Below are 26,814 nucleotides of genomic sequence, written 5' to 3' on the forward strand. Positions count from 1 at the left end.
AATATTTTGTTTATATGACTCTTTACAGATTCGGATAACGTACGTCGTAGGAATAAACACGAGAACTAGTGAACGAATTTTCATGCGTTTTTCACTAAATAGATAGATTCTTGTGGAAAATTTAAGTGTAAATATGCGATGATAATTTTTAGACAGTCTTTTCGGTACAAACAAAAAATAAATCTCATAACAGATATTTCGTCCGCGTCAAATTCAGTTTATACAAATGTCGCGGCTACTGTGGATTTATTCAGAATAAAATGTAGCTTGATGTTGCTCAATATCTACTCTATCTAATAGAATCAGTTCCGAACCGATTTCTGAATCACGGACGGACAACAGACAGACAAATTAAAAAAAAAAAGTTTGTTTGCGTTTTAGTATCGTGTAATAAAATAGAGAACTTTGAAAGAGTTTCTATGAAAACACACAGACACACAGATTTTATTTACATGTATTGACACGGTTTACAAGGTATTGATTAGTGTATAAAGTCGCTGCGAATGGAAGGAAACATAAAGAAGCATCAATGTTCATTTATTAGAAGGTTCCGAAGGGATAGCTGTTGTCTGAATATCTTCAGTGTGCGAGTATTAGATCATCGTGAAACAATGAAACATCATTTATCAGAAGGCTCAGAAGGGATAGTGGTTCGCGTCGCTGAATATCTTGAGGTCGACGACGCGGTGGCCGGTGTGGTAGCTCCTCAGCTGCTGGCGGTCGAACTCGTCCAGCGAGAAGTCGAAGATGTCCCGGTTCTGCTCGATGCGGGACTTGGTGACGGACTTGGGGATCGGAGTCACTCCCAACTCGAACTGAAACCAGACAAGGTTAATGTAGAACAACACTAGCACACGCCCCGCGGCTTCACCCACGTAGTTCACGTTCATATGGGAATACGGGGTTCAAATATAGCCTATGTTTGTCAGGAATAATGTAGGATTCTAATAGAGAACGATTTTTTTAAATTGGTCTTGTTTTGGTAGTTGTTTCAGAGCGTATTCAATGAAAACAAACAAACATACAATTAAATACTTTCCTCTTTATAATAATTTATATCTAGATAACATTGCGGTAAGATGGGTCAGTAGACATACCATCTACGAAAGAGACATTTAAGTGCGCAAGTGTTAGAGCAATCTCAAATGCACTGTTCATTTGTTGGTTCACTTCACATGACCTAACAATCGATCAGCGACACTGAGCATGTTCAGCCGCCATTTATAGTTATCACTGACATCTAATAATGTTTATAGAGTTAAATATTACCAATTAACAAACCATGAAAACACATTGTAAACCGTGGTGAGGCTGAACTACAAGTCCCTTCTAATGAGAAAAGGCTGGTCATGTAATTATGAAAGAGGTTAATGATTTCTTGAGATTAATAAGTTAAGCTTATATATTAATTTACTCTTTGGTTAAGCCGCATTTTCATTAGGGACATTTGTCGCGCGACTCTGTCTTGCGAAATCTATATGTCCCACGTCTAACGTTCCAACCAAGCGACGTTATACTTCGCGCAATATGTCGCTAGTCGTCGCGGGACATTGTCTTACAACTTTTGCAAGGACAACGTGAATCTCGAGCGATATGTTTATGCGACATGTCGCCTAGTGCAAATGCGCCTAAAACATAGTCTTACGTTTCATACATAACATTACATACATAACTTTCGTCCTTCAAACTATCACACAACCAATATTCGTCTCAGATGCACACATGCACAGCTAATAGTAAAACATTCACGAAACAGTCGCAATCGCAAGTAAACTTTGTCAAGGTGCATATGTATTTTCTTTTGAACTCTTCACTACCTGCGGAATCCAACCTCCACGCATTCGTCATCACTCACCAGGTACCTCAGCACCACCTGCGGCACCGTCTTGTTGTGTCTGTCAGCGATGGCCAGCAGCTGCGGGTCGTCAGCTCGCGGCGGAGGCGCGTCGGGCGCCGCCCTGTCCGGGAACAGCGAGCCGAAGGGCGTGTAGCCCACGACCTGCACGCCTCGGGAGTGGCAGAACTGGCGCAGCTCCGGCTGCTGCTGGTTGAGATTAGTCTGCGGGGACAGGAGAAGGAGACGGTCAATCACGGAAATACATTTTTACTACAGCTATGGTCCATAGGCTTCAGCTTGATTAATCATGCCCCGATGGAAAATGATGATGGAATGGTTACCTAGAAAATGCTTATTGAATGTATTCAAATTGGATAGCAGGAAACACTGACATCGGAAGAATATCGCACGCCTTTGCTGTTACAATACGTAAAAGCGAAACATATTTTGGTGCCTGGATGTCAATAAAGAACTAAAAGATCCAATGTGTGTGCACGCTCATTGAATTCAAATTAAAATTCAAAATTCAAATACCCTGACAATACAGCAACAGCCCAGAACGTGACGATTAAATTCAAAATGTGGAGCATACAAACTTTTATATGACTTGAATCACTGAATTCGCTGTTACTGATGATACAGATCATATTATCTCGGTCAACATATCGGCAGAAGAACATAGAATACGTCTTATATTTATGGTCGCTTTCTCGCCAAGGGATACAAGAAGATCGTATCGAACTTAAACTAAACCCCGACGGTTCTCCTACTCTTCTGGTATCTGGTCACGTCACCTCAACTTGCAGCACGGCTGGCTTCAGCTCGTGGCTGTCCCACAAGCGCCGCAGCTGCGTCAGGTTGAAGTTGCACACGCCGATGGAGCTGGCCAGCCCCAGCCGCTTGGCCTCCACCATGCCGCGCCACGTCTCCAGGTAGTCGATGTCTGCGTAGGGTCTGATATTTTTAGTCTGGAAATAAGAAAACAGAATTTCGACTTTATTTCTCTGGCGTATTTCTCTCGTTCAGGTCAGTTGAAGACTTTATAATTTTTAAATTGAGTCAGGTCTAGCCTGGTGATAGGGCCGTGGCTAGTTACCACCTATTGACAAAGACGAACCGCCAAGCAATTTAGCGTTCCGGTGCAGCGATGTCGTTTAGTAACCGTCAGAGATATGGGTAGAATAAGTTCGTACCACTTCCAAGTAAGGTCGCTTCCATGTTAGCCTGCATCGTCACTTGAAGTGAGATCGCAATCGAGAAGTTACTTGTCATTGACAAAAAAATACTGTTCTTCTAAATCTAAATCTCTCAAGTGAACGGTCGGGGGTTAAGCTTTAGCAGTGACGTGAGGTACCTCGGTGGCGAAGGGCCAGTGTATGAGGAACAGGTCGACGTAGGTGAGGTTGAGCCGCTGCAGCGACTCCTGCAGCGCCGCCACCACCGCCGCGCTGGCGTGCCGGTCGTTCCACAGCTGAAACACCGCAGCTTTAGCTTCTTCAGACTTATCGGAACAAGTTGATTGTGTACCGCTTTCTACAGATCATTGACGTGCACTCGCCATATTTAATTTGGTACTTAGCGTTCGGAAAGAGACAGCTATTTTTAGACTTTCTTACCACAAAAGGAAACAGATCTCTTACAGGTTACAGGATAAATTTTTTGTCAGCTTATCTCTATTTCGCTGGTTCGCTGGTTCTAAATGTTCCCGCTTCATATAATGCGCATAAGACGTGTTTTTTAACCGACTTCAAAAAGGAGGAGGTTCTCAATTCGGTCGGTATTTTTTTTTTTTTTTTTTTTTTTTTTTTTATGTATGTACACCGATTACTCAAAGACGCCTGGACCGATTTCAAAAATTCTTTTTTTGTTTGAAACGGTATAGTCCCCATTTGGTCCCATTGCCATCATGACAAGATCTGATGATGGAAACCTGGAGAAATTGAGGGGAACTTTCGAAAATTATATGGGTGTCTAGTGTGTTCGTAAACTTTTCCATTTAGTACCTTTAAGAAATACAAAATTATGAAGGTTTAAAATCGATCTGATGATGGAGTCATAAAACAGACGAGGGAACTCCTTGGCGATTTACAGCAGTTACCTTGTGTTTGGGCTTGATTAATTTGTATTAATGAGAACTTTCCACATAGATAGGTTGTAACTGTCATTTAGGGGTTTGGTGATGAAGACCAAGGACAATTAAGGGAACTCCTTAACAGTTTACAGTAACTACCTTGTGTTTGGCCTTGATTAATTCGTATTGCTGAGAACTTTCTACCTAGATGAGTTGTGTCTGTTATTAGGGGTCTGATGATGAAGACCAAGGTCAATGAAGGGGTTCCCCTTGACGGATTACGGTAGCTACCATGTGCTTGGGCTTCATTAATTTGTATTGCTGAGAATTTTGTACCAAGATGGGTTGTGACTGTCATTAGGGGTCTGATGTATTCGTTTGAGATGAAATTTTACACTAAAAATTGAAAAATAATAAAAATTTTAATAAAAAAAATACAACCGACTTCAAAACCTAAAAACATACCCACTAAACTAAAAAGCGTAAAATAACATCATAATCTGTTCTACCTGCTGATCAGTATGAAGTCGGTGCTTAGCCGGTGTTGTCTTAATTTAAGCCATTTCTGACAGGACCACATGAAACAACACTGTCTGCAAAATCTAAATCTATAAGATATGCTCATATGGCTTGAATTAATACATCACCGGCTTAGCACCGCCTTCATACTGATCAGCAGGTAGAACAGATTATGATGTTATTTTACGCTTTTTAGTTTAGTGGGTATGTTTTTAGGTTTTGAAGTCGGTTGTATTTTTTTTATTAAAATTTTTTATCCGATTACGTCGAAGCCAAAAGAAAGGGTAATGATTTTGTCAGTCTATGTAGGGGAGACCGGGTACAAAAGTAACATTTTGAACATTTACATTGATTTCTGGTTATAGATGAATATTTTATAGAAATGAATAAAACCATTTAAACATTCCATTTATGGTCTTTACATCGGTATCTCAATTTTGCTTTTTATTGGTCATTTGATATGAATCACAGAGACTCGAAAAAAAATGGGAAGTTGTTACTTCCGACCACGTAGGCAGGACGAAAGTAACACATTGTGGGTCAAAAGTAACAGGCCGAAAGGGTTCGTAAAGAAAACAGTATGACATACTAAATCAACATTTTATTTATTTAAAGTCTTTGTATTCAAAGAAGTTGCATTCAAAATCCTTAAAAAGTAAAAAAAAATATTTTAAGAAAACAAAACAAATTATTATATCTTCTAGTAATGAGATCAGTAATTTTTTAACTTTATGTAATCATTTTTACAATTAGCCTTATTTTATTAGCATCATCATCGACATATTCGGCGTGTGACCACATTTTGCACGAAAGACATTGAACCCACTGTTCACTTGGCCGGCTATTGCCAAAGGGTTCTAAACAAACGAGACAATAGCAATATTCGTTGTCTGAATTTCTTTCCTTCTCTTCAGCTGCCTTCTTAGTCTTTTTTCCTTTTCCCTTGCCTTTCGTGGATATTTCTTTACTTTTTCGTAACTTTTTCTTGCCATTTTCAGTACCAGGTGGTAAAACCCTTCCCTTAGCTTTAATTTTTCTAGGTTCTGTTCTTCATCAATTGCGTTTTTTTCGGGCGTGTCCGTCAATACTGCTGTTGCTGTCTTACGTTTTTTACGTCCTCTGCTTTTTGCAGTTCTGGGGCCTGCTTTTGGTAAGGGTCTCAGATCTTTAGGTGTTAAATCAAATGGCTGAGACGAATTTGCTTGCTGTAACCCGCTAGGTTCTGGTGTAGGCGAATTGGATCCTTGATTAGATGATAATATATTTGACAAATCATTGTTTACTGTTTGCTCGATAATTTAGTCACTCGACGCTGGAAGATTATCAACTGGATTATCTGGATCAATTTGGGTGGTGGTTGTTGCATCAAGAATAGTCAAAACGTCATTAGATAGAATTTCACTGTTTATTTGTATAGGCCGATCAGTAATAGACGATCCTGTTAAAATAAATACACATATAACAATGATAAGCAAAAAATGTTACCAAATCAGTACGGCGACAAAAGTAAAAATGTTACTTGTGTACCCATAGGGCTATGTTACTTTTGTACCCGACCACATTTCCGTTAAAATATAAAAGATAACCTTAAAATGAAATGTGCTAGAGCAAAATGAATTAAAATACTGTGGAATCAATCTAATCAAGAATCAACATGCTAATATTCAGATTGGTATCATTTTTAAAAGACTACGAAAACACTAAATAACAAAACAGCAAAATACTTACGTTTGATGTGCGAAATCACAAAACGTCTTCTCATTTAACCTAGCAGCACAAGGCGCGCGAGGCGACTGAACGCAAGGAAGGGGAGTACCGCCCCGTTGTTAACTTACGACATCGACGTGGTGTTTGACTGTTGGATATCCTTACAGAGCATTTGTTACTTTCGACCCGCCGTTACTTTTGTACCCGGTCTCCCCTATGTATGTATCTATGTGTGTTCCACCGTAACGACTAAACTACTGAACCGACTTTGAATAGTGAGGTGTCAAAAGACTCGTAATAATAGCGCGGGTGACATAGGCTATATAAATTTTATAAAAAAAAATTATAACGCAATTTGAACCTCATATTTTTTCTAACCTCAGCACTACGTATTTGGTATCAAAAAAAGGTCTTGGCGAACAAATTACGAATATGTTTCAGCAGACTCAAGGTGATTACAAAAATAAGAAAACTAATGTCGAACAAAGGTTATGATTCACAACACTTGTCAGGACAACTTAATTAACAATTCAAACTGGCGGCAGAGAATGATCTTGAGTGAAGTCACGTACTTGTGAACGTTGTGTGTTGGGTTAAAGGATACTTTGACTGTTAACAAACACTCCCCTTTTCCACTCAAGTTACTCCCCATAAAGAATTACACAACAAGAGATGTGGACGGATCGAACGCCACGAGCACAGTGAAGCCGTCCGTACCGTACCGTAACGTAAGTCGATGCAACGCGACGATAACATATGTGTACATCATATTGTTAACAAATCAATTGTAAATACCTTGGTGGTGATGAACATGTCCTCCCTCTTCACCGCGCCATCTGCGATCTTCTGGTTCACCGCTCTCCCCACCTGGAAATATTTACAAAAACAAATCAATAAGTTAATTATGCAATCTCCGATTGTGAACAAATTATGAAAACTATTTTTGATCAGTGTCCAATAACCAGAGCCAGGTTTCGAACCCTGACCTGCAGGTTTATTATGTAACTCGGTGTACAATTGAAGTATTATGCACCGAGTTAGTTTAGGACAACTGTCCTGTCATGTCATGTCCTTTGCAAAAATGTAATTCTAAAGTAGGTATATGAATAGCACGACATTGTACGCGACGTATTTTTATAGTTTTTGATTATTTCCTTCCAACAGTGAATCACGAAATCGTAACTTCAGCGCCTACCGAGTAAACAACATTCGGATAGTTAACGAGGCATTACTAAAAGGTTAAATCCCCGAATTTGCTCGTTTTTCTGTCAAACTGTGGATATTGTAAAATGTTTATAAAGCGATAAATAACTGCTCTATTGTATTGTACAAAACACTTATGTGGATAATGACTAACGCTCACTTACCTGACATGGCACTTCCGTATGATTACCGTAATTAATTAATGTAGGTACATAACTACATAGGTAATTGTGCGTTTCCATATTTACTTTTATGTGTCGGCGATTGAGTTATTGGATAGGTTAGCAAAATCTGCGTTAATTATTGTGATAATCATTAATTTTAATTATTTACTGTTTATATAAATAAGACTGTAAAAGGTTTCCACAATGCCAGACGTGGCGGCGCTCGACCAATAGTAAACGATCACGTGACTCTGTGCAATAGCATTGCGTCCAATAAGGCGGGTGACTGGTACGTTAACAGATTGGGAGACCCTGCCTCCACTGTAGCCTTCTAGTTGAGCAGTTCAGTTGTCGTCCATAGTCGTCTTCCATTTGTTAAATAGTGATAGTGATATAGAAGCTAGTGGGTGAGTTATTCGTATAGTCCTACCATTGTTAGTTTACTTGGCTGGGAGGCGACTGTAAAAGGGCCCTTTAACCCTGCTACTAGCGGTTGCCAGCCCGTAATTTAATTCGTGGCTGCCTTGCTGCCATAAGCTAGTTAACCTTGGTTTACATCTGATGGTATCAGCGCTGTATTTGATCAGTATTGTAGTTAGAGGGTAGAACTGTATTAGTATGTTAAGCGGTCGTTCCGGTAATGACCGATAGTGTTACTTTGTGTATCTGCCATCCTTGACACATAGAGCTTAGAACCTGCTCTGAAGCTACGGCTTCTCCGTTATCAGAAGTGGAATTTAGTCTGCTCCGCCGACACATATATTTTTTTTAATAGTGTGTCGTACTCTGTAACGATTCTTGAATCTATGCCCGTTTAACGTAAACAAACAAACAAACAAACGCGTTGACGAGTCCACATAAACTTATAGCAGTCAAACTGCATAACTAATATTTTTTAACTAAAAAATAAAAACTTTTTATGTTTTGATACTAAGTAATTCAAATAATTCCGACTATCCACGTATGAAAATATTAATATTTTATTATCCAAATTAATATATCGCATAAAGTGGTTGCAGCTAAGCAGAATATGACTTGTCAATCATAATGACTAATGACATGTAATGACGTCAATTAAATGAATATATGATTGATAAGGAAAAGACATCGGCAACAAAATCACCTCTTGGACTTGACCGTGAGCCTGTGGCAGTCAGATATACACATGTGAGGAAGGCTGATAGAATACAATATATTTTTATTTGTCCACACATAAGTAATAAAAGAAACAAACAGAATACACAAAAACCGGACAAGTGCGAGTTGAACCCACGTGATGATGGTTCCGAACGTTATTAATCTATCATGTTTTTGAAAACTGACCTGGAATTGTAACTTGTAACTAATTAATTATAAATAATAATTATTAATATTAGCCAGCACACGCTCCTATACCATAGATACGTACGGAAGACAACTGTGGAGCTTGGTGCGTGGTGGCTTTGGGAGATAGCAGGTTTGAAGGCTCCAGATACTCAATTTCCTCCTTTCAACTCATATTCGGCTCACTGCTGAGCTCGAGCCTCCTCCCAGAATGAGAGGGGTTAGAGCAGATAGTCCACAACGTCCAATGCGGATTGGCAGACTACACACACGTGGAAAATTAAGAAAATTCTCAGTTAAGCAGGTTTCCTCACGATGTTTTTCCTTCACCGTTTCAGACAATTTATATTTTAAGTTGGAGGTGCATGCCCTGGACCTGATTCGAACCTATACCCTCTGGAAATGATACTCAATTGTCCTAGTATAAACGTATTTTTTTAATAAACCAATTACCTATCAACCCATCTCTTAAAACTTGAAACGTATTTAACAGTATAGACAAACTCTACCACTCTCTCTACACTCTACTCTAATCTACCAGATTGCGACTGTTGCGAGTTTGAGTTGGTCTAACAAGTAGGTATAGCACCGAGCCCAGAGCCTGCCGTCACCTGGTCCTCGTCATCATAGATGCTGGCGGTGTCGATGTGCCGGTAGCCGGCGTCGATGGCCGCCAGCACCGCCAGCTGCACCGCCTCGCCGTCCACTGGCACCGGCAACTGCAAATACCACCACACATCGTTCATGTCACCGGCTGGAAAAGGATTCTTTGCATCTCGAAATTAGTGTGGAAAGTTCTATTTTATTCACTACTACTACTATCTATACACTGATGAGAATTTAAATTGTTTTTCTATTATATTTAAACAAACGATGAAATAAATAATGCCTAGCTGTGATTATGTAGGGGTCCGTCAGGACTACTACTCACGCGTTTGGTGCTGGCTAATGGCATTAGTTTCAAGTAAACGAATTTTCTTATCATAACACAATAATTTAAAAATGTTCAGGCTGTTGTCAGAAGTCTTAGTTAGAGTTACTATAGACATAGGTACGTTAAAACCAATGGTGTGCGTATTAGGTTTTAAATAGGGAAGCACTAAAAAGAAAAATTGGAAAACTGCTTGTCCCACTATGTATTATGTGGTTTTTATTTAGTCCTTAGGGTAGGGAGTGTTTTTTTTTTGCATCTATGAAATGCTCACCACGTTAAAACTAATGTACCTAACATAGCATACAATATCAAGTCGGGATCTGGCTTTGCTACTGGCAATGTACTCGTAATTACTTATCAGGAGCCTAGAGCGGCAGATTTTAAGCGACTAAAATTTTACTTGAGAAAAACCTCAAAATTTAAGTTTAAAAAATTCGAAAAACTAATGTAATGAAGACGATAATAGATCACACACACCAAGGTTGCAGTTTTATTGACTTGAATAATACATAATAGAATTAATATGATAGAGGTCAAGTGTGGAGACAACAAACACTGTTAGACTATTGTCGGCTTTGTATTTTTTTAATATTTTAATAATTTCCTCACCTGATACTTGTCGAGCCCGAGCCAGGTCCCGAAACCGAACCTGGGCATGAGGTGCCCGTCGTTCAGCCGAGCCACTGGCGCCGAGCACGCCGGCACACTCTGGGGACACTTTCTTAGTTAACTTATTCAAGTAATACTACTTACTTGAATGAAATACTTACTATTTCATTCAAATATGGTGAAAGGGGAATGGCCACCGGCCCTGGGAATCCAGGTATACCCCCGTGTAAAAGTAGGTATATGGAGATGATAATATGATGTATAAATAAGGATCTAGTTAAATAATCGGCTTAATAAAAGTATGTTTCAATCCATTAGAACGTCTAAGTTGTAAAACCCATGCAGTTCCCAACAAGAAAACGAACAAACAAATCAATCATAAGTCTTCAAAAAATATCGTAAAACTATATGGTCCAATGTTATAGCTTGTCCCCTTTGTGGACAAATTAAAGATAAATTTAAAAATGTCGTAAATATTGTAGCAACCTTTTTTGATAAAGTAATGATTTCATATTAGTAAACATAGATATTAGTAAACTGCTGGGTGGTTAGGGTAGGTCTGGGCCAGGGTTGGCCAGTCCCCTTTTCAGGCTGTATCTTAGTTTAGGTATCCAAAATAGTCCTAGAGATGGAACCAATTTCCTTTAGAGAGGAATCATGGAGGAGTTCTTCACAGCTGTAAGGTATTAAGCTTAAATTGGCTATAATATATTACATCACGCATCCATTAATTAGAGAGTAGCACGGAATAAAAAAACAAAATCACAATTAATAACAATAAAGTGGGTACCTGACTGTACAAATTAGCATCGACCTATACTCATAAGGTCGAAGCAAATTATTTTATGTACAGAATACTTGATGACCTGAGCGTGCAAGTTTTTGCATTTTTATCTGCTTACGAGTAGATACATGATACAGAACTTTTTCTAAACTGGTGGAAAAAAAAAATATAGGTAAAAATCGTTTAGTAATAATGAGCAGAAGCTTAATAGTTGAGTTGCATGTTGGTAAGTTTGATTACCTACTTACTTTTTGCGCCTGGTAAGTATAAGATAAAAAGTTTTATAAAAAAAATTCAATCGACTTCAAAAATATAAAATTTACCAACTAGAAGCGAAAAAGGGTTGGGTTATAAAGGAGGAGGTGGTGGTAGGAGGGTAGTTACCCTTCCATCCCTCAATCGGTTTAGCAGTTTTTAAATTATCCTATTTTTATTGAAATTTTAATAGTGATTTACTGTGAACTTAAAAATAGGATAATTTAAAAACTACTACACCGATTTTCATGTACTTTACTTTCACAGATATATTAAGCTAAGTCTGGAGCAAGTCCCTCTTACCAAACCCTAACCGCATGCTCTTTGTAACAGTGTCATTTCCGAATTTTCTTTACAAATTATACCAATTTTAAAATTAAATTAAAATTAAATTATAAATAAGAAACTGTAATTTTCCGGTCAAGAGAGATAGGGGAGGGAAAGAACTTTCGTGATTTTGAAGTTTGTTGAATTTATTTGATAGAATCGTTTTTCATTTTTAGTCATTTTTAATAAGAATTGTAAAAACGTTATAGGAAGAAATTATAAAGCAATAGTTAGATGTAAGTACAAGTCACTCTAGAACAAATAAATGGATCTGAATATTTTCTGATCTAGAATCCGATTATTGTTTGAAATTGGATCTACGTGTGGAATTAATAATTATTTATTATTATTAAGATACGATACAGAATTAAAATCAACTTACATCACCATAAACGACGACAAACAACAACACGAAATTAATAAATATAAACATGTTTATAACTAAAAAGGCAACTGCTGCGATCAACTGACGTACAGGACCGATGCCACCTGCTGCGGCGAAGGTCTGACGGACAGATTTGTGCTTATATGTTTATATATAAATAATAAATGATATGACTATATAATATGTATGGACGTAATTCTGTGATGGCCTGTCTGTTAAGGGGCATACATACGTTTGTTCTCAGAATAGAATAGTGGTTTTGTTGTTCATTGTTATTATCATCAAAAGGCACAGTTTCTACCACCAGTTCGGAAGGCAGGTCCATCCAAAAGGCTTCCCTCTGTTACATTAACCTAGCGGACGCCCGCGTGAAAATCGTTTTGTACGCCAATTTCACCCCCTTTTAGGTATAGACAAAAAATATATCTGATAGGCAGGAGGATGGATTATTATAAGAATATAGATTATACATATTATAAACCTCCAACAATAAAATTTTCAAAACATCTTCAATGTACAGAATATTATTATATGTATAGACATGGAGCTTAGACCCACCACACTGCTACAATTCTGGTGCACAGAATTGTAGCACTGTGGAGCAGTAGCTGCAAATACTTAATGTTAAATTCTTTATATCGACCACTATTAAAATGAAATATATTTATAATACTTAATTTTCAGAACCAACGCACAGGAGTGTAACACCACCATCTACTTAACTCCGAGTTGACACTTTAAAGTGAGAATTTCTTATAAGAAAGAAAAGTTTTTGCTATTTCATAGCAAACTTCGAACTGAAAACCCCGTGCTCACATAGGTTAACTACGGGATCAAGGGGCAGTTTATAATGTATATTGTACCCAACGAAACAGTAATACTGTGCCTTAACAGCACAACAATAGTTAGCAATTACTTACACGTACGCAGATCATTTACTCGTTACCAAAACCACTAAAGCCTTCGCGTGCAGCCAGTAGTACAATACCTACTACTAAGTTTACTGCTTTATAATACGAGTACAGATATACCTATGAATGAGATTGAGTGTTATTCAAAAACATTGCAAAAGTTATACCTAAGTCAAATTTGTCAAAAAAAACTTTTCATCAAAAATTACAATTCGAGTGAAGCTTGTAATAAGGCCTCTGTTCTTCTGTTATCTGCAGGTGAGCAAACGTATAGTAAAAAAAGCAAAAAAAAGTTTAGTAAACAGTCGTTATGTAATGTATGTATGTATAATGTATGTATTAGCTAATGATTGGAGACCTGTTTATCTCGCGGTCAAAGATCTCGACGTGGGCTGTTGCCTGCGCACATCGCTCTAGTACTAAGTACTTATACAGTTTACTGACTGGAAACTACATAATCAATCAAATTGATTCAAGCCATATTCAGCTCACTGGTGAGCCGAAGTCTCCTCTCAGAATGACCTCTATCATTCTAAGGGTTAGGCCTTATTCCACCACACTGTCGAAATGCAGATTGGCAGACTTCACACACGTAGAATATTTTCAGGTATACAAGTTTCCTCACAATGTTTTTCCTTCACCGTTTGAGACACGTGGCATATAATTAATGACAAACAAACAAAATCTTTAAATGTACATAATTGAAAAGTTAGAGGTTCATGCCCCGGACCAGATTCGAACCTATTTCGAATTGAAGGCAGAGGTCATATCCACTAGGCTATCACCTCACTGATTGATTCAATTATTTAGTAGTGATAAAGCCTACATAGAGAAAAATATTTTTTACCACTTTATAGACGTAAAATAGTTTACTCTTTATGGGTTATGTTTATGTGGGAATTGATTGATTGATAAATGGGCTAAAGAAGGTTAATGCGTGCCTCTGTCAGGAATCCAAATAATAAATCAAGTAGACGAACTAATTAACGTTTATTGATACACATGAATAATATAAATTTAAAGTATATAAAATGTCTTACTTAAGCGGACTGGTTAATGAATACTAGAACACGAGCGTTGGTAGGGACGAGTTAGGAACGACTGCCTTAACTTCACATCGAAGCGAACGTTCTTACAGAAAATGTTTACCTAGCAGTTTGCGTGCTTAGGGTTTACTGCAAACGGTATTTGTGATTGAATATAAGGCACGCTACATCACACCGCCCCAAATTTTTAAGTAAGTAAAAATTGATACGAAATTACGTTACAATACAAACATACATTGTCAAAGTTAAATATCTTTTGTTAAGTTGGTTAAACCGAGCTAATGTATCGGTAAAATGCTTACGTCGTTATCAGCTTGCCGTCGAGTGGCTACCTGAAATTCGACACGTGTTTACATTGAATAAAACTTATAGTGTAAGAGCGGGTGTATAAAAATATTGACAGTCGGTTCCATAATACTACTTACATTTACATTTGAATACGAATACATGTTGAATAATTGCGAAAATTAAATAAATGATTGAAGAATTAATAATAATACGTCTAAGTTACACTTGTGGAATTGCAAAAAAAAAAAAAAAATACATGAACGATTGAAGAATGAATAACCCTGGTCCCACTGCGTAATAAAAACAACGCATTTATTTGAACATTTAAAACTTTGAAAACTGTTACAATGCGTATAAGAAAAATAGAAAAACGATGGACCAGAGCTATTTTACAATGTTGATCCTATAGGCGTCATAAAAATTGTTGTTAGAGATTGTGCCGTTGACTCTTTGAGTATGTCAATAATTTGCTTGCTTGTGTTACTTGCGAGAATGACGAGTGACGGGCATGTTATTGTTTCACATGCTGATAGTGCGTTTCTCGTTGACCCGTGTACTTTGCCTTTATGATTCTTGTTACCGTGTTGCGATAATTAAATGATTGCGTCATATCCTCCTCGCCACATGCTTGACGTCTGGGAAGCGTAGAGTTTGCCCGTAGGTAGGGTTGTATCATGTCCCAGTGAAGATGCTTGGCGTTGTACGGAGTGTTTATCTGATCGACTCAATAATGGTATCCTAGCCTTCTGCTCTTCTTTGATGCTGCGGTGCCCACGCTTTCAGTCTCGTGGCATAACCAAAATGTTCCCAAATGCGCTTGAGATAAAAATGCTGCCGTTAATTGCGTTACACAAACTGAGTGGTTTTGCAGTGCGTTGCTAACATCCACCGGTGTAACCTTATGATGCGGTCGCCTTAGTCGAGGAGCGTTTCCTTTTGTACTAAGTTTCGAGCGTTGATGAGCTATAATCACGACTGCGATGTGCCTGCGGACCCATGATGCAAGGCTAAATCCCAGTGTCGTGTGCCTCATATTTGCTACGGCTAAGTTCGTCATCGTTGCAGTGAGCCTGGCTTTATTGGTACCTTGCGACTTCTGCGAGCTGCTGCGCTGCCATTTTTCGCTGGCGATAGCGGCTGTAGCTGAGTGAAATGCTTGCTTGACGCGTTATCGTTGTTTACAAAATATTTACACTATACACAAAAAATATCGGTTACTTACAGTGTCTATAAAATGATTCGGCACAGCACTATATCTATAATCACTTAGAGTCTTTACGGAGGCAAAATGTAAAAAAAAATGTAACAGAAAAACTATGTTATGTAAAAGAAAGATAAACATATTAAAACTAACTTAATGTAGTCCGCGAGTCATTCGTAACTGCTCCACACCAAGGAATTCGCTGCGTGTTCGTTTGTTGCCCTAGTTACCGCGAGTTCATCGACTTGATTTACGTGGTAAAATTCCTTTACCAAATGGAGTTTTTTTTTGACAGAGCGGGGTCACCAATATGTGAAATGACCTGTGTTCTGAATTCTTGACAGAGCGGGGTCACCAATTTATGGGTTAACCCGTGCTCAGGGTTCCTTGACAGAGCGGGGTCACCAATTTATGGGAGATGTTTATGTGGGAATTGATTGATTGATAAATGGGCTAAAGAAGGTTAATGCGTGCCTCTGTCAGGAATCCAAATAATAAATCAAGTAGACGAACTAATTAACGTTTATTGATACACATGAATAATATAAATTTAAAGTATATAAAATGTCTTACTTAAGCGGACTGGTTAATGAATACTAGAACACGAGCGTTGGTAGGGACGAGTTAGGAACGACTGCCTTAACTTCACATCGAAGCGAACGTTCTTACAGAAAATGTTTACCTAGCAGTTTGCGTGCTTAGGGTTTACTGCAAACGGTATTTGTGATTGAATATAAGGCACGCTACAACTCTTTCTAGTTTTAACAGACTCTGCGTTATCTTACCGAAAACTTTATCTTTTTTCTTAACAACGGAATTATTATGCAATTTTCGATTAACAATTACGTAAAGATTTCAATTTAGTTCCTGTGAAGCTTCCTTCGTTGAGGAGATCCTCATCTGTGTTACTGTTCTATAATCAGATCGACTCAAAATCTTCATTACATAAAAATTCGTCTTGCTTTAAAATACGTAACGATAAAATTGACAAACGCTCCAGTCGTCCCTACAATTTTTGCAAGTGCCCCTCGATTTCATCTGATGATGGTTTTTACTTTTAATTTAATAATAATTTGCTCGCTGTAGCCGGCAATCGTATGAGCAATTATGAAAAGGCTTGTCATAGATTCGTCTCAATCAGATTAAAGCGCAACGAGAAAGAACGTATTGAAATTTTTCCTTTTTTTGTATTTATGCAATGACTACCCTAGTGTAATACCTAATGCACGTCACTGAATATATTATGCATAATAATCATTGATTATATTTTACTTTTGCCAAAATACGATCATTATTTATTTTAAACGACCGACAATGAAAATATTATAATTATTCTGTAATTTATTAAACATAGTAAATAAAGTTAAATTTCTCACGAGTATATATTTTAAAACTAAAATATAATTCGCAGTAATATTCTTGTCAGAAGGTCTAATTTATATTTACAATAAAAATAAAATAGCAATTGCATTATTTTTCCTCGTTTAGCTGATCAAATTAATTTCATTTAAGACTAGGTACCTACTACTGAGATTTATATCTTTGACACTTTTTAAATATACATATTTTATTATTACCCTACTTCCAATTAAATCAGAACACCTATAGCGTTATAAATTAAACTTAACCATTTTTGTAGAAAAGTCGGAGAAAATCCGGTGAAAATCAGACGGTCCCGTGCCGTGGTGGATGCCGTGGCCGATGGAAAGCGATGATGAGGTCTAGGATGAAACTATTCTAAACTAAATGAAAATATAAAGAGGTAAGGTGTACCTAATTCATGTTTGCTGTTTGTTACGAATAATCTCCGAAACTACTGAATCGATTTTAATAATTATTTCACAAATAGAAAGCTACATTATCAGCGAATAACTCAGGCTGTTTTTTCATCACCGTTTTCCCGCGAGAATGGGAACTACGTGGGTGAAACCGCGTGATTGCTAGCATAATGTAAAGTTTGGATGTTTAGAGTAATTTGTAAGACGTTCGTTCAAATACGTAAGCCTGTAAGTTATATATCTTATTACCAAAATCGTTAAAGAAATCTATTTTTTTTTAATAATTCAAAAACAACATGCTCTTTTTGGAAAATCGGTTGAAATAATTCGCGCGTAGCAAATATATCATTCCCAGAGCATCATAACTCATTGCAATGCATCACAGCGACTAGATAAGTGTGAGTCGGCCGTTATGTGGCCAGTGCTAGCGGCTAGCTGCTAGCGACTAGTGGCCAGTAGACACGCGGCAGTACGAGCGACATGGCGTCCTACACCGTTTATATTTTACTTGCTTTTATTTACTATGCGGTGAGTTGAATTATAACTTGATATAAATTACGTTTTGGAATATCTTCCGTTATTTTTTCGTTATGTTTGCTAGATACATGGAGTATCGCGGAAATCCTAGGACGTAAAGGATTTCGTCGAATTTATAGCAAATTTTTATGTTTTCACTCAGAATAGGTACGTCTTCAATGTTAGATCGGGTTATGGATTTTTTTTTTTTTATTTGCACGCAAAAGCTTAACGTAGATACATTTCTTTAGGTACTATCGTGGAAACGATATTTGCAATAAGTAATCCTATTTGTCTAACTGAACTACAACATAGATACATTTTCTCTATCTAATGTAAAAGTTTATCGTCGTTGTTGTTCGAGAGGATTAATACGCCGGGTCACGTTTTGATATTTACATGCCGATGCCGAGGTCTAACCAGTTTGTAATATTCTGATATAAACTTCGATTTATAGTTTATTTGTTTATTTCAGTTTGTTTCTGTAATAGGTATCTAGGTCTTAGAGAGGTCACAGAAAACATATGTAGAGAGGTAGAGATTTTTATGACCGATTGAGATGTATTACTTGTGCTATTTAAGATAATATAATACTATACATTGGTTATGTCTCTACAAAATCATCGCAAAAAGTGATCTGAATAATAGGCTACAACACTGACCGCACACATGCACAATTTTGTCATTAATTCCATTATGTATTTATAGTTTTTACACTTCCTCAATACACAACTCGACATTGTTGGCGAAATATCGTTTACTTATTATTTGTTTAAATAACGTTCGTCGTAGACCACAACTAACATTGAGTTGACTATAAATTTCCTCTTTTGAGCGCCTCATTTTTCATGCGCAAGTAACACATCTAGTATTTAATATCATTAATATGTATTCTGCAATGATAAATAAAAGGTCGTTGGTATTCTGTGCTGTTATGGCCATGCTCATTGCTTACGTATTTCTGCCTCCAATCGCGTGGTGCACCTACGTATAATACGTCTCTGTTGGTAAGAGTTGTCTCGCTAAGCCATATTTCAATCAAATATTTACTTAAAGCCTGAAATGCGATGCTGAATCTATTTCACCGTTACCGCCGCATAAATACGAGTAGATATAAGTTTAGCAAAGACTTCGTCATTTATATTGAATTCGCTTATCGGGATAAGAATATCAACAACATAAGATGCTTACAGTCATCAACTCTCCAGTTCCAACACTTTATCGACACCTTAAAAAAAGCGTATGTACACACCAATTGTTAAAAGGGAAACACTGGTTATGTTTAACCATGGCTAGAATTCTTTACAAAATATCCTTATAGTCACCCCATCCGAACCCACAACCTGATACCTGCAACCAAACAAACTAACAACCAAACCATGGCAGCTTTTATTTAAGCACCTACTTACCTAAATATCAAAGTCATTCATCTTAAAGTCTCGAGGTCACGGCTGACTCCAAAATAATATTTAACGAATTGCAAAATGGCGGACTTTATGTAAAACTGTTTGCCGATTATCAAAATTGTAATCGCTAGAGACAGTATCCAGTACAGTTAAAACGCTAAACCCATGTTATGTAGTATTCGTATTAGTCCTATGGCTGAAGTCTAAACTAACGTACGTTGGTATAGTACGTACTTACGTATTAATATCTACAGCAGCACCAGCGTTGCCAAACGTCCCGATTTTCAAATCAAAATTAAATGTCCCGCGCAAGACAGGTCCAGGTAGACTATAATATCATCAAGCAGTATTGGTATGATAGATGTTGAATAAATCTATCTAGCTTTAGCGCTTTATGTTCTGTGCTCTCTGCCGTATTGGCATTTTGTTTCTTTCAGACGTTCGGACTCAACCTATCCGAAAAAACGTATACACGGTCAAAGTCACGGCATCCATGCAGTTCATATTAAAATTGCAATTATATCGCTATCGATATATTAGAGATAGATGACAGATCTATATACCTAGATAGGTTAGAGACAGATGACAGATCTATATAGATAGATTAGAGACAGATGACAGATCTATATAGATAGATTAGAGACAGATGACAGATCTATATAGATAGATTAGAGACAGATGACTGATCTATATAGATAGATTAGAGACAGATGACAGATCTATATAGATAGATTAGAGACAGATGACAGATCTATATAGATAGATTAGAGATGAATGACAGATCTATATAGATAGATTAGAGATAAATGACAGATCTATATAGATAGATCAGAAATATATGACAGATCTATATAGATAGTTTAGAAATAGATTAGAGATATCAGATAGATGAGGTAGGTATATGTGTGGCTATCGCAGGCTCTAATATCAAACATTATCAAATTTAATTTAAACTGTCACTATAAAATCTTATTTATTATAATTTAAATTATCTAAGAGCATCTATGTTTAATACTTATAATAATTTTAAACTTTTATTTTAATTTAATACCTATATTATTTTATTTTATAAGTTAAGCAAATAATGTCCAATGTATTATATTAAAATACTAGCGGACGCCCGCGACTTCGTCCGCGTGAAAGTCGTTGTAAACTTTCAACTACCCCTATCCTACCCTACCCCTACCTCTACCCCTACCCTATCCCAACCCTACCCCTACCCTACCCTACCACTACCCTACCACTATCCTACCCCTACCCTACCCCTACCCTACCCCTACCCTACCCTATCACTCCCCTACCCCTACCCTACACTACCCCTACCCAACCCCTACTCTACCCCTACCCTACCCTACTGATTAAGGCTGCACTTCTTTATTTATTCCTCCCACCGCGAGTCGCGTCGAGCGCTGCAACCGTTACACAAAAATAATCCTTAAAGTCCTTAAAGCATGAATTAGTATTCACGCGCAATGGCTTAGCGTATTTCATGTATAACTTTGGTGTTTCTTTACCGATTTTTATGATTCTTTTTTTATTGAATAGGTAATAATGTTAACTTTCTTATTAGGGATGAGTGATGAGTGTTATAAACATAAGAGTAGACAAATATAATCAGAAAGTTCCGAACTGCTAAGCTACCGGGAGTTACACGTGTTATTGTGAGTCAACCATAAAAGATATATGCTGTTGTGTTTTTATAGATAATTTTAAGGAGAACATTTCCGTCATACATGATTTCTATGTAGCTTTAACCATTAAGGCTGTACACGCGACGTAAGCTTAAAAAATTGAGTAACTTCTCCCGTTTTGTCAACATTTCTCTTCACTGCTCTGCTCCTATTGATTGTAGCGTAATGAAAAGTATACTATAACCTGCCCAGGAGTATGTTGAACAATTGTACCAAGTTTCGTTAAAATCCGTCCAGTAGTTTTTGTTTCTATAAAGAACATACAGATAGACAGACAGACAAAAATTTTACTGATTGCATTTTTGGCATCAGTATCGATCACTAATCACCCCCTGATAGTTATTTTGGAAATATATTTCATGTACAGAATTGACCTCTCTACAGATTATTATAAGTACCTATAGATAATCTCAAATATAATTTGAACTGGATTACTGGGTGGGTACCTAATAATATTTTTTAATCTAAATTATCATTTAAAGTCCTCCATTTACTAATGAATAATTATTATTATAATGATGCAGTAAAGTGAATTAGGTACCTACCTACTTGGAATTATAGTCATGATTGTTATTTTGGATTGTTTAAATAAATTCTTTAACAAATTCAACTTGCATACATATTATTATAAGTAGATGTTTCATCTTGAAATTAGTATTCCTGTATGATATTTAAATATTAAAATATTTGGCTACTTTTTGAACTTCTTTAATAAGAACCACAGCGTCGCCAACTATGGCAACCAGTTGGACGTCCAACGATTTGTCCAATTTTCATTTCACGTGTTAGACGTGAATCGGGGTTCGTTTATTTTGAAAACAACTCCAAATGGATTCGTGTAGGTTCCGAAAGGAAAATTTAATCAATCGGTATTACTTATGCTATTGTAACACGTCTCCGTAACTAGTTCTAGGTAACAATAATAGTAGGTACCTATAGTTGCTCAGGTAAAAAACTAACTTGTATCCTGTGTCACAGTGTGCCTGTGTTCTACAAGTCTTTGTAGCTATCACATACCTATACGACACGTTTTATCGCTATGGGTTGGAGGTTATCCACTTTACGTCCATCTTTTTATTACTTCAAGTTCGACATAGGATTTTACTTATTAGTTTATCTTTTTTTAGTTCAAGCTCTATATAATTATCCGTTTATTTTATTCATCTAAAAATAATATTACTTTAAAGCAGTTTTTTGAATAGATAGTTAGATAGGTATAGGTTAGGGGAAGGGTAGTGGTAGGGTAGAATAGGAGTAGGGAAGAGGTGTACGTAAGTCATATCGAAGCTTGACCGGGTCCGCTAGTAAATATATAATCGTTAGTAAGGCAAGACAAGGAAACACTCGCTGTCTATAGATATTAGACGATGGTTATGACAGGAGAATCAAAAGTAACATAATTACAGTAGAGATGCGAGCACTGTGGAGTAGGAATACCTACCACTGAATGAGAGAGTTGGAAATAGTGTATGAGATTGTTGTGGTATAAAACAAGATGTGGTGACCAAAGTCCAGAAAAGTACCTAAGATGGTTTGGGTACGTAAAGAGGATGAATGAACGGAGACTCCCAAAAGGGATTTATACGGCGACTGTGTACGGAAATGTTGGCAGGGCAAACGTTCCTGAACCAAATCCAGGACAACAGGACAACAGTAACCTAAACCGACGACCTTGTATGAAAGGAATGATGAGAGTGGAAAAAGCTAGCAAGGGATAGGATAAAGCAATTGGATGGACATGGTCTCTGCTACCCCTGAGGAAATGCGGCGTGATGATGCATGTATTGACTCCTGTCTTCTGTCGCAGCGCGCGGTGCAGGTGCCCACCATCAAGCTGAACGACGGGCACCAGATGCCGGCGCTGGCGCTCGGCACGTGGCTGGGCAACAACACGCAGGTAACTCCTTTCATCCAATCATCACTGCTTTCGCGGGAGGATACTCCTTTATACTCCCTCGGTCGTGTAGGTCGACCCCCTACCAGGTGGATCGACAACAAACCGTGGATGCAAGCGACTCAAGACGATGACAAAGTGTTCGGGAGTCGTCCAGCAGTGGACGTCTATCAGCTAGTAATGATGATGACGTTGACTCTATTAGGTACTAACAGCGCCTCTTTCCAACGTTCTCATCATTTTGAACACAAAGGAAAACAAACATAATTATGAAGAACAATAAAACAAACAAAGAAGAGACAAGTCCAGCTATCTACTTACTCATCATCATTATCTTGAGCCTTTCTCTATAGCCCTCTATGGACCCTGCTCCGACGAATCGACGACATCAAGCGGGTTACAGAGAGTCGCTGGATACTGAACATTGATAGCTCAAGACCGTAAATGTTTGGTCGTCCTTACAGAAGGACATGTCCTTAATGATACTAAAGATGATGCCATGTGTACGAAATACAGATAATGGCTGTATTCTGTAGGCACGTCTTCTATGGTTATTTACCGTTTGAATCAGTATTGATGTTTCCAACATGGGCGCGTGGAGGCGACGCCGCAGCGCGAGGCGGCGGTGGAGAGCGCGGTGGCGTGGGCGCTGGCGGCGGGCTACCGGCACATCGACACCGCCTGGATCTACCGCACCGAGGCGCCCGTGGGCCGCGCGCTGCGGGCTTCGGCCCTGCCCCGGGACCAGCTGTTCGTCACCACCAAGGTACTCCGCACAACTCCCGGCACTCGGAACTTGCTACATGAAGTGTTAACATTTACGAGTGTCATGTTCTGTCGCAGCTGTGGGTGGACCACCACGCGCCCGACCGGGTGGTGGAGGCTCTGCGGGGCTCGCTGGAGAAGCTGCAGCTGGACTACGTGGACCTGTACCTCATCCACTGGCCGTGCGGGCAGTTCGTGAGTCTTCCTCACCTGCAGCTAGTGATCCAAAAGACTCGGAGTCATTGAGCTCTTTTTTTAAGCCTCTGTTTGTATTTAGCTCTTTGGCTTCGAGTCTAATTCTATTATGGAGTCTTCGTTTTTCGAACTTCGAGCAAAATAAGACTAGCTTTTTGAAAAGGCTAATCCATTAGGTATCTCTTAGCATACCTATCTATATGTATACTCACAGCCAGTAAGTAGGTACAGGTAGGTATTCATCAAACACAAATAGGTAGGTACTTAGGTAACTCCTGTGCCAATAAGATCAAGGTGAGATTCTATCCGTGGTTACAATCACATTATCGGCTGCAGTCCTTCTATCTTCTACAAAATTTACATTAACGTACGATGTACCTAGGTATTTGTTTATTTAAAATTTAAACTTTTATGAAGACAACTACTTATCCCATATTTCAATTTCTTGCGTGGACGTTAATATCAAATGGAACCATATAACTCTTCTCACATAGGCCAGAAGAGTAAAATATTAATGACTACGTTTGCTCTCCAGGCCAACCAGTCGTATGACCTGACGGACCACCTGGACACGTGGCGCGGCATGATGGAGGCCAAGCAGCTCGGCCTCACCAGGTCCATCGGCCTGTCCAACTTCAACCAGCACCAGATCCAGCGCATCCTGGACGCCGGCCTCGACAAGCCGCAAGTCCTGCAAGTCGAGGTGAGTCCTCGTCCGATAGACTCGTTGCAGTTTACCACAACTTGTTGTAGTTTAAATACTTATAAATGGTTCTCGAACTCTCAGTACCTACTAATTCCTGGGCCATTGGTGTATTCATGACTGAGCGCTAGTTTTGTAACTGGCTCGATGGCGCAGTGCAATCCTGGCTCGGGCTACAGATATACGGAGCTTTTCGTTATTTTAAAGAAATTGTCAGTAAAATTTCTCAGCCCGGAATTGGGAAGTTGGTGATGTAACACCCTCAGAGAACCTGCCTCAGGGAACCAGTGCCAGATTAAGGTAACTTGATGCCTTAAGCAGTTTTCCCCCGTGGGCCCCCCATCCTTAAGTGAACTACAAATGATTGATAGAAAATTTTAATAATTTAAAGGCGCGGATTTTGAAATTGCTTTAATTTTTGTATGATCGTTTTTTTTTCTCGAACGGCTCTGGTGCCCCCCTAAACGGGATGTCCTAAGCAATTGCTCAAATAGCTTAAATAGTAAACCAGAACTGCTGAGAGCACCTTAAGCAGTCGGTCCCAGTCACTGTCATTAACATCTCGTCGCCAGTGGTCGTTACAAATTAGTAGCGTGGTGCGTCTGAACTCCATATCCCGTCTCCTGTGAGGCAGGAGGCTTGTAGCGATAACAAGCTGATAACGCCGCTCAAATTAGAGACAGAGTGGAATTCGAAACTCTCACTAGTGAGTTTTAAAGACATCGTCACTGAATAGCGCTACAGGGTATTAGTATCTGCCTACAGAAGTTTTTATTACTCAAACTGTGCGAGTCTCGAATTTGTCTTTATCTTTGAGATAGAGACTGACATTTGCTATTGTTAACGATAGTTAGCGATTATAGAAAATGAACCGACGTGTCACAAAGCTACAAGCCCAGGTCTGTCAACTGCTGCGAGCTCTCGGGCGGGTCGCCAATTAATATTCTGTAGACTAAAAAAATCAAGGGCCAAGGGACTTGAAGGGTTAATCGTTTTTGCTTTGTTTCCAGCTAAACTTGAGCCTGCAGCAGCCGTCCCTGCTGGCGTACTGCGCGGCGCAGGACATCGCGGTGACGGCGTACACGCCCTTCGGCTCGCTGTTCCCCGCCAAGGCGCGCCCCGACGCGCCGCCGCCGCGCGCCGACGACCCCGCGCTCGTGCAGATCGCGCACAAGTACAACAAGACGGTGCCGCAGATTGCTCTGCGCTATTTGGTAAGTGTGTGTGTGCTGTCGGAGAAGCAACTGCTGAAGAGCTGTAACAAAGGCTACAGGACTCTGCCGCAGCTCAAGTGCCCTTACTATCCCTTAGAGAAGAACTAACTTCATCTTTCGGATATAGGAGCTACGAAAATCTTACGTATACAAGTTCAAAACTGTACCGCAGATTGCTCTGCGACATTCGGTAAAAATGCCGTGTACCGGCCAAGTAGCTCTACGCATCCAGGGGCCGTGGGCTAGGTGCTAGGTCATTGGACTTATGTCTAACGTGTTCGTCTGCGGATCTCGACTTCAATTCGCAGTCTGTAGGCCTAAGATAAGGTCCACACTTTTAATTATTTCTTATTCCTCAGCTACATTCGTTATGAACTGTGTGTGTGTGGCAATTTGATACTGTGACGATCGCGTAAACGTAAACGCGAATATCTAAGTAATTGAAACAGCGCCATCTAGTGCCACTACGGCACAACTGTTGCGATTCCATATAAATTCGCGTTTACATTTATGCGATCGTCACAGTATGAAAACATTAAAAACTCCCACTAGGTACTCTGTTGATGTATGTCCTTGCTTACTACAAAACTAAAATAAGCACTTTCTAGAGTTTATTATCGTCTATCCCACAGGTGGAGCTGGGAGTAGCGCCTCTCCCCAAGTCCCTGACCAAGAGCCGGATCGAACAGAACGTGGACATCTTCGACTTCCAGCTGACGCCGGAGGAGAAGCAGCTGCTGAAGAGCTTCGACAGGGGCTACAGGACTCTGCCGCAGCTCAAGTGGCTCGACCACCCTTACTTCCCCTTCGAGAAGAACTAACTTGATCTTTAGGTTATAGAAACTACGGAAACGACAAGGCAATAGACATTACAGTCTTACAGCTACATTGCGTCTTACATTTGTACAATGCCGGTGTATAAACAGAAATGTACATCGCAGACCACGTGTTGCTTCCACAGTATTAGATCTAAGCATTATTTAGTGTGTGGAATGTTGCCTTGTTAAGATTTCTACACATGTAGCCTACTTGTTGGTTGTTGGTTTAATAAAGTTGTGTGTTTTATAAAAACGTTTTTTGTCGCATTC

The 26,814-nt window shown here is 38.8% G+C and overlaps 2 protein-coding genes across 4 annotated transcripts; one reads left to right on the forward strand and one right to left on the reverse strand.

Moving 5' to 3' along the window:
* Positions 1 to 438: 438 nt before the first annotated feature.
* On the reverse strand, positions 439 to 12,266 carry LOC112043859 (aldo-keto reductase AKR2E4). 3 transcript variants are annotated; one of them, XM_024079492.2, is made up of 8 exons: positions 12,116 to 12,266; positions 10,368 to 10,466; positions 9,436 to 9,543; positions 6,930 to 7,001; positions 3,192 to 3,308; positions 2,632 to 2,805; positions 1,856 to 2,059; positions 439 to 815 (listed from the first exon to the last, which is right to left on the reverse strand). In XM_024079492.2, exons 1-8 carry the CDS (start codon positions 12,164 to 12,166, stop codon positions 636 to 638), a joined length of 1,005 nt encoding a protein of 334 aa, XP_023935260.2. In that variant the 5' UTR covers positions 12,167 to 12,266; the 3' UTR covers positions 439 to 635. The 3 variants fall into 3 exon arrangements, with proteins under 3 accessions (XP_023935260.2, XP_023935259.2, XP_023935261.2); XM_024079491.2 differs by having other exon boundaries at positions 10,368 to 10,475; positions 12,116 to 12,236; XM_024079493.2 differs by lacking the exon at positions 3,192 to 3,308 and having other exon boundaries at positions 10,368 to 10,475; positions 12,116 to 12,237.
* A 5,466-nt stretch (positions 12,267 to 17,732) lies between these two features.
* On the forward strand, positions 17,733 to 26,797 carry LOC112043857 (aldo-keto reductase AKR2E4-like). Its single transcript, XM_024079489.2, has 7 exons — positions 17,733 to 17,870; positions 22,763 to 22,852; positions 23,451 to 23,615; positions 23,693 to 23,809; positions 24,345 to 24,512; positions 25,523 to 25,726; positions 26,359 to 26,797. Exons 1-7 carry the CDS (start codon positions 17,823 to 17,825, stop codon positions 26,545 to 26,547), a joined length of 981 nt encoding a protein of 326 aa, XP_023935257.2. The 5' UTR covers positions 17,733 to 17,822; the 3' UTR covers positions 26,548 to 26,797.
* The last annotated feature ends 17 nt before the right edge of the window (positions 26,798 to 26,814 follow it).

The sequence above is a fragment of the Bicyclus anynana genome, chromosome 18 (assembly GCF_947172395.1).
Source record: "Bicyclus anynana chromosome 18, ilBicAnyn1.1, whole genome shotgun sequence".
Classification (NCBI taxonomy): domain Eukaryota; kingdom Metazoa; phylum Arthropoda; class Insecta; order Lepidoptera; family Nymphalidae; genus Bicyclus; species Bicyclus anynana.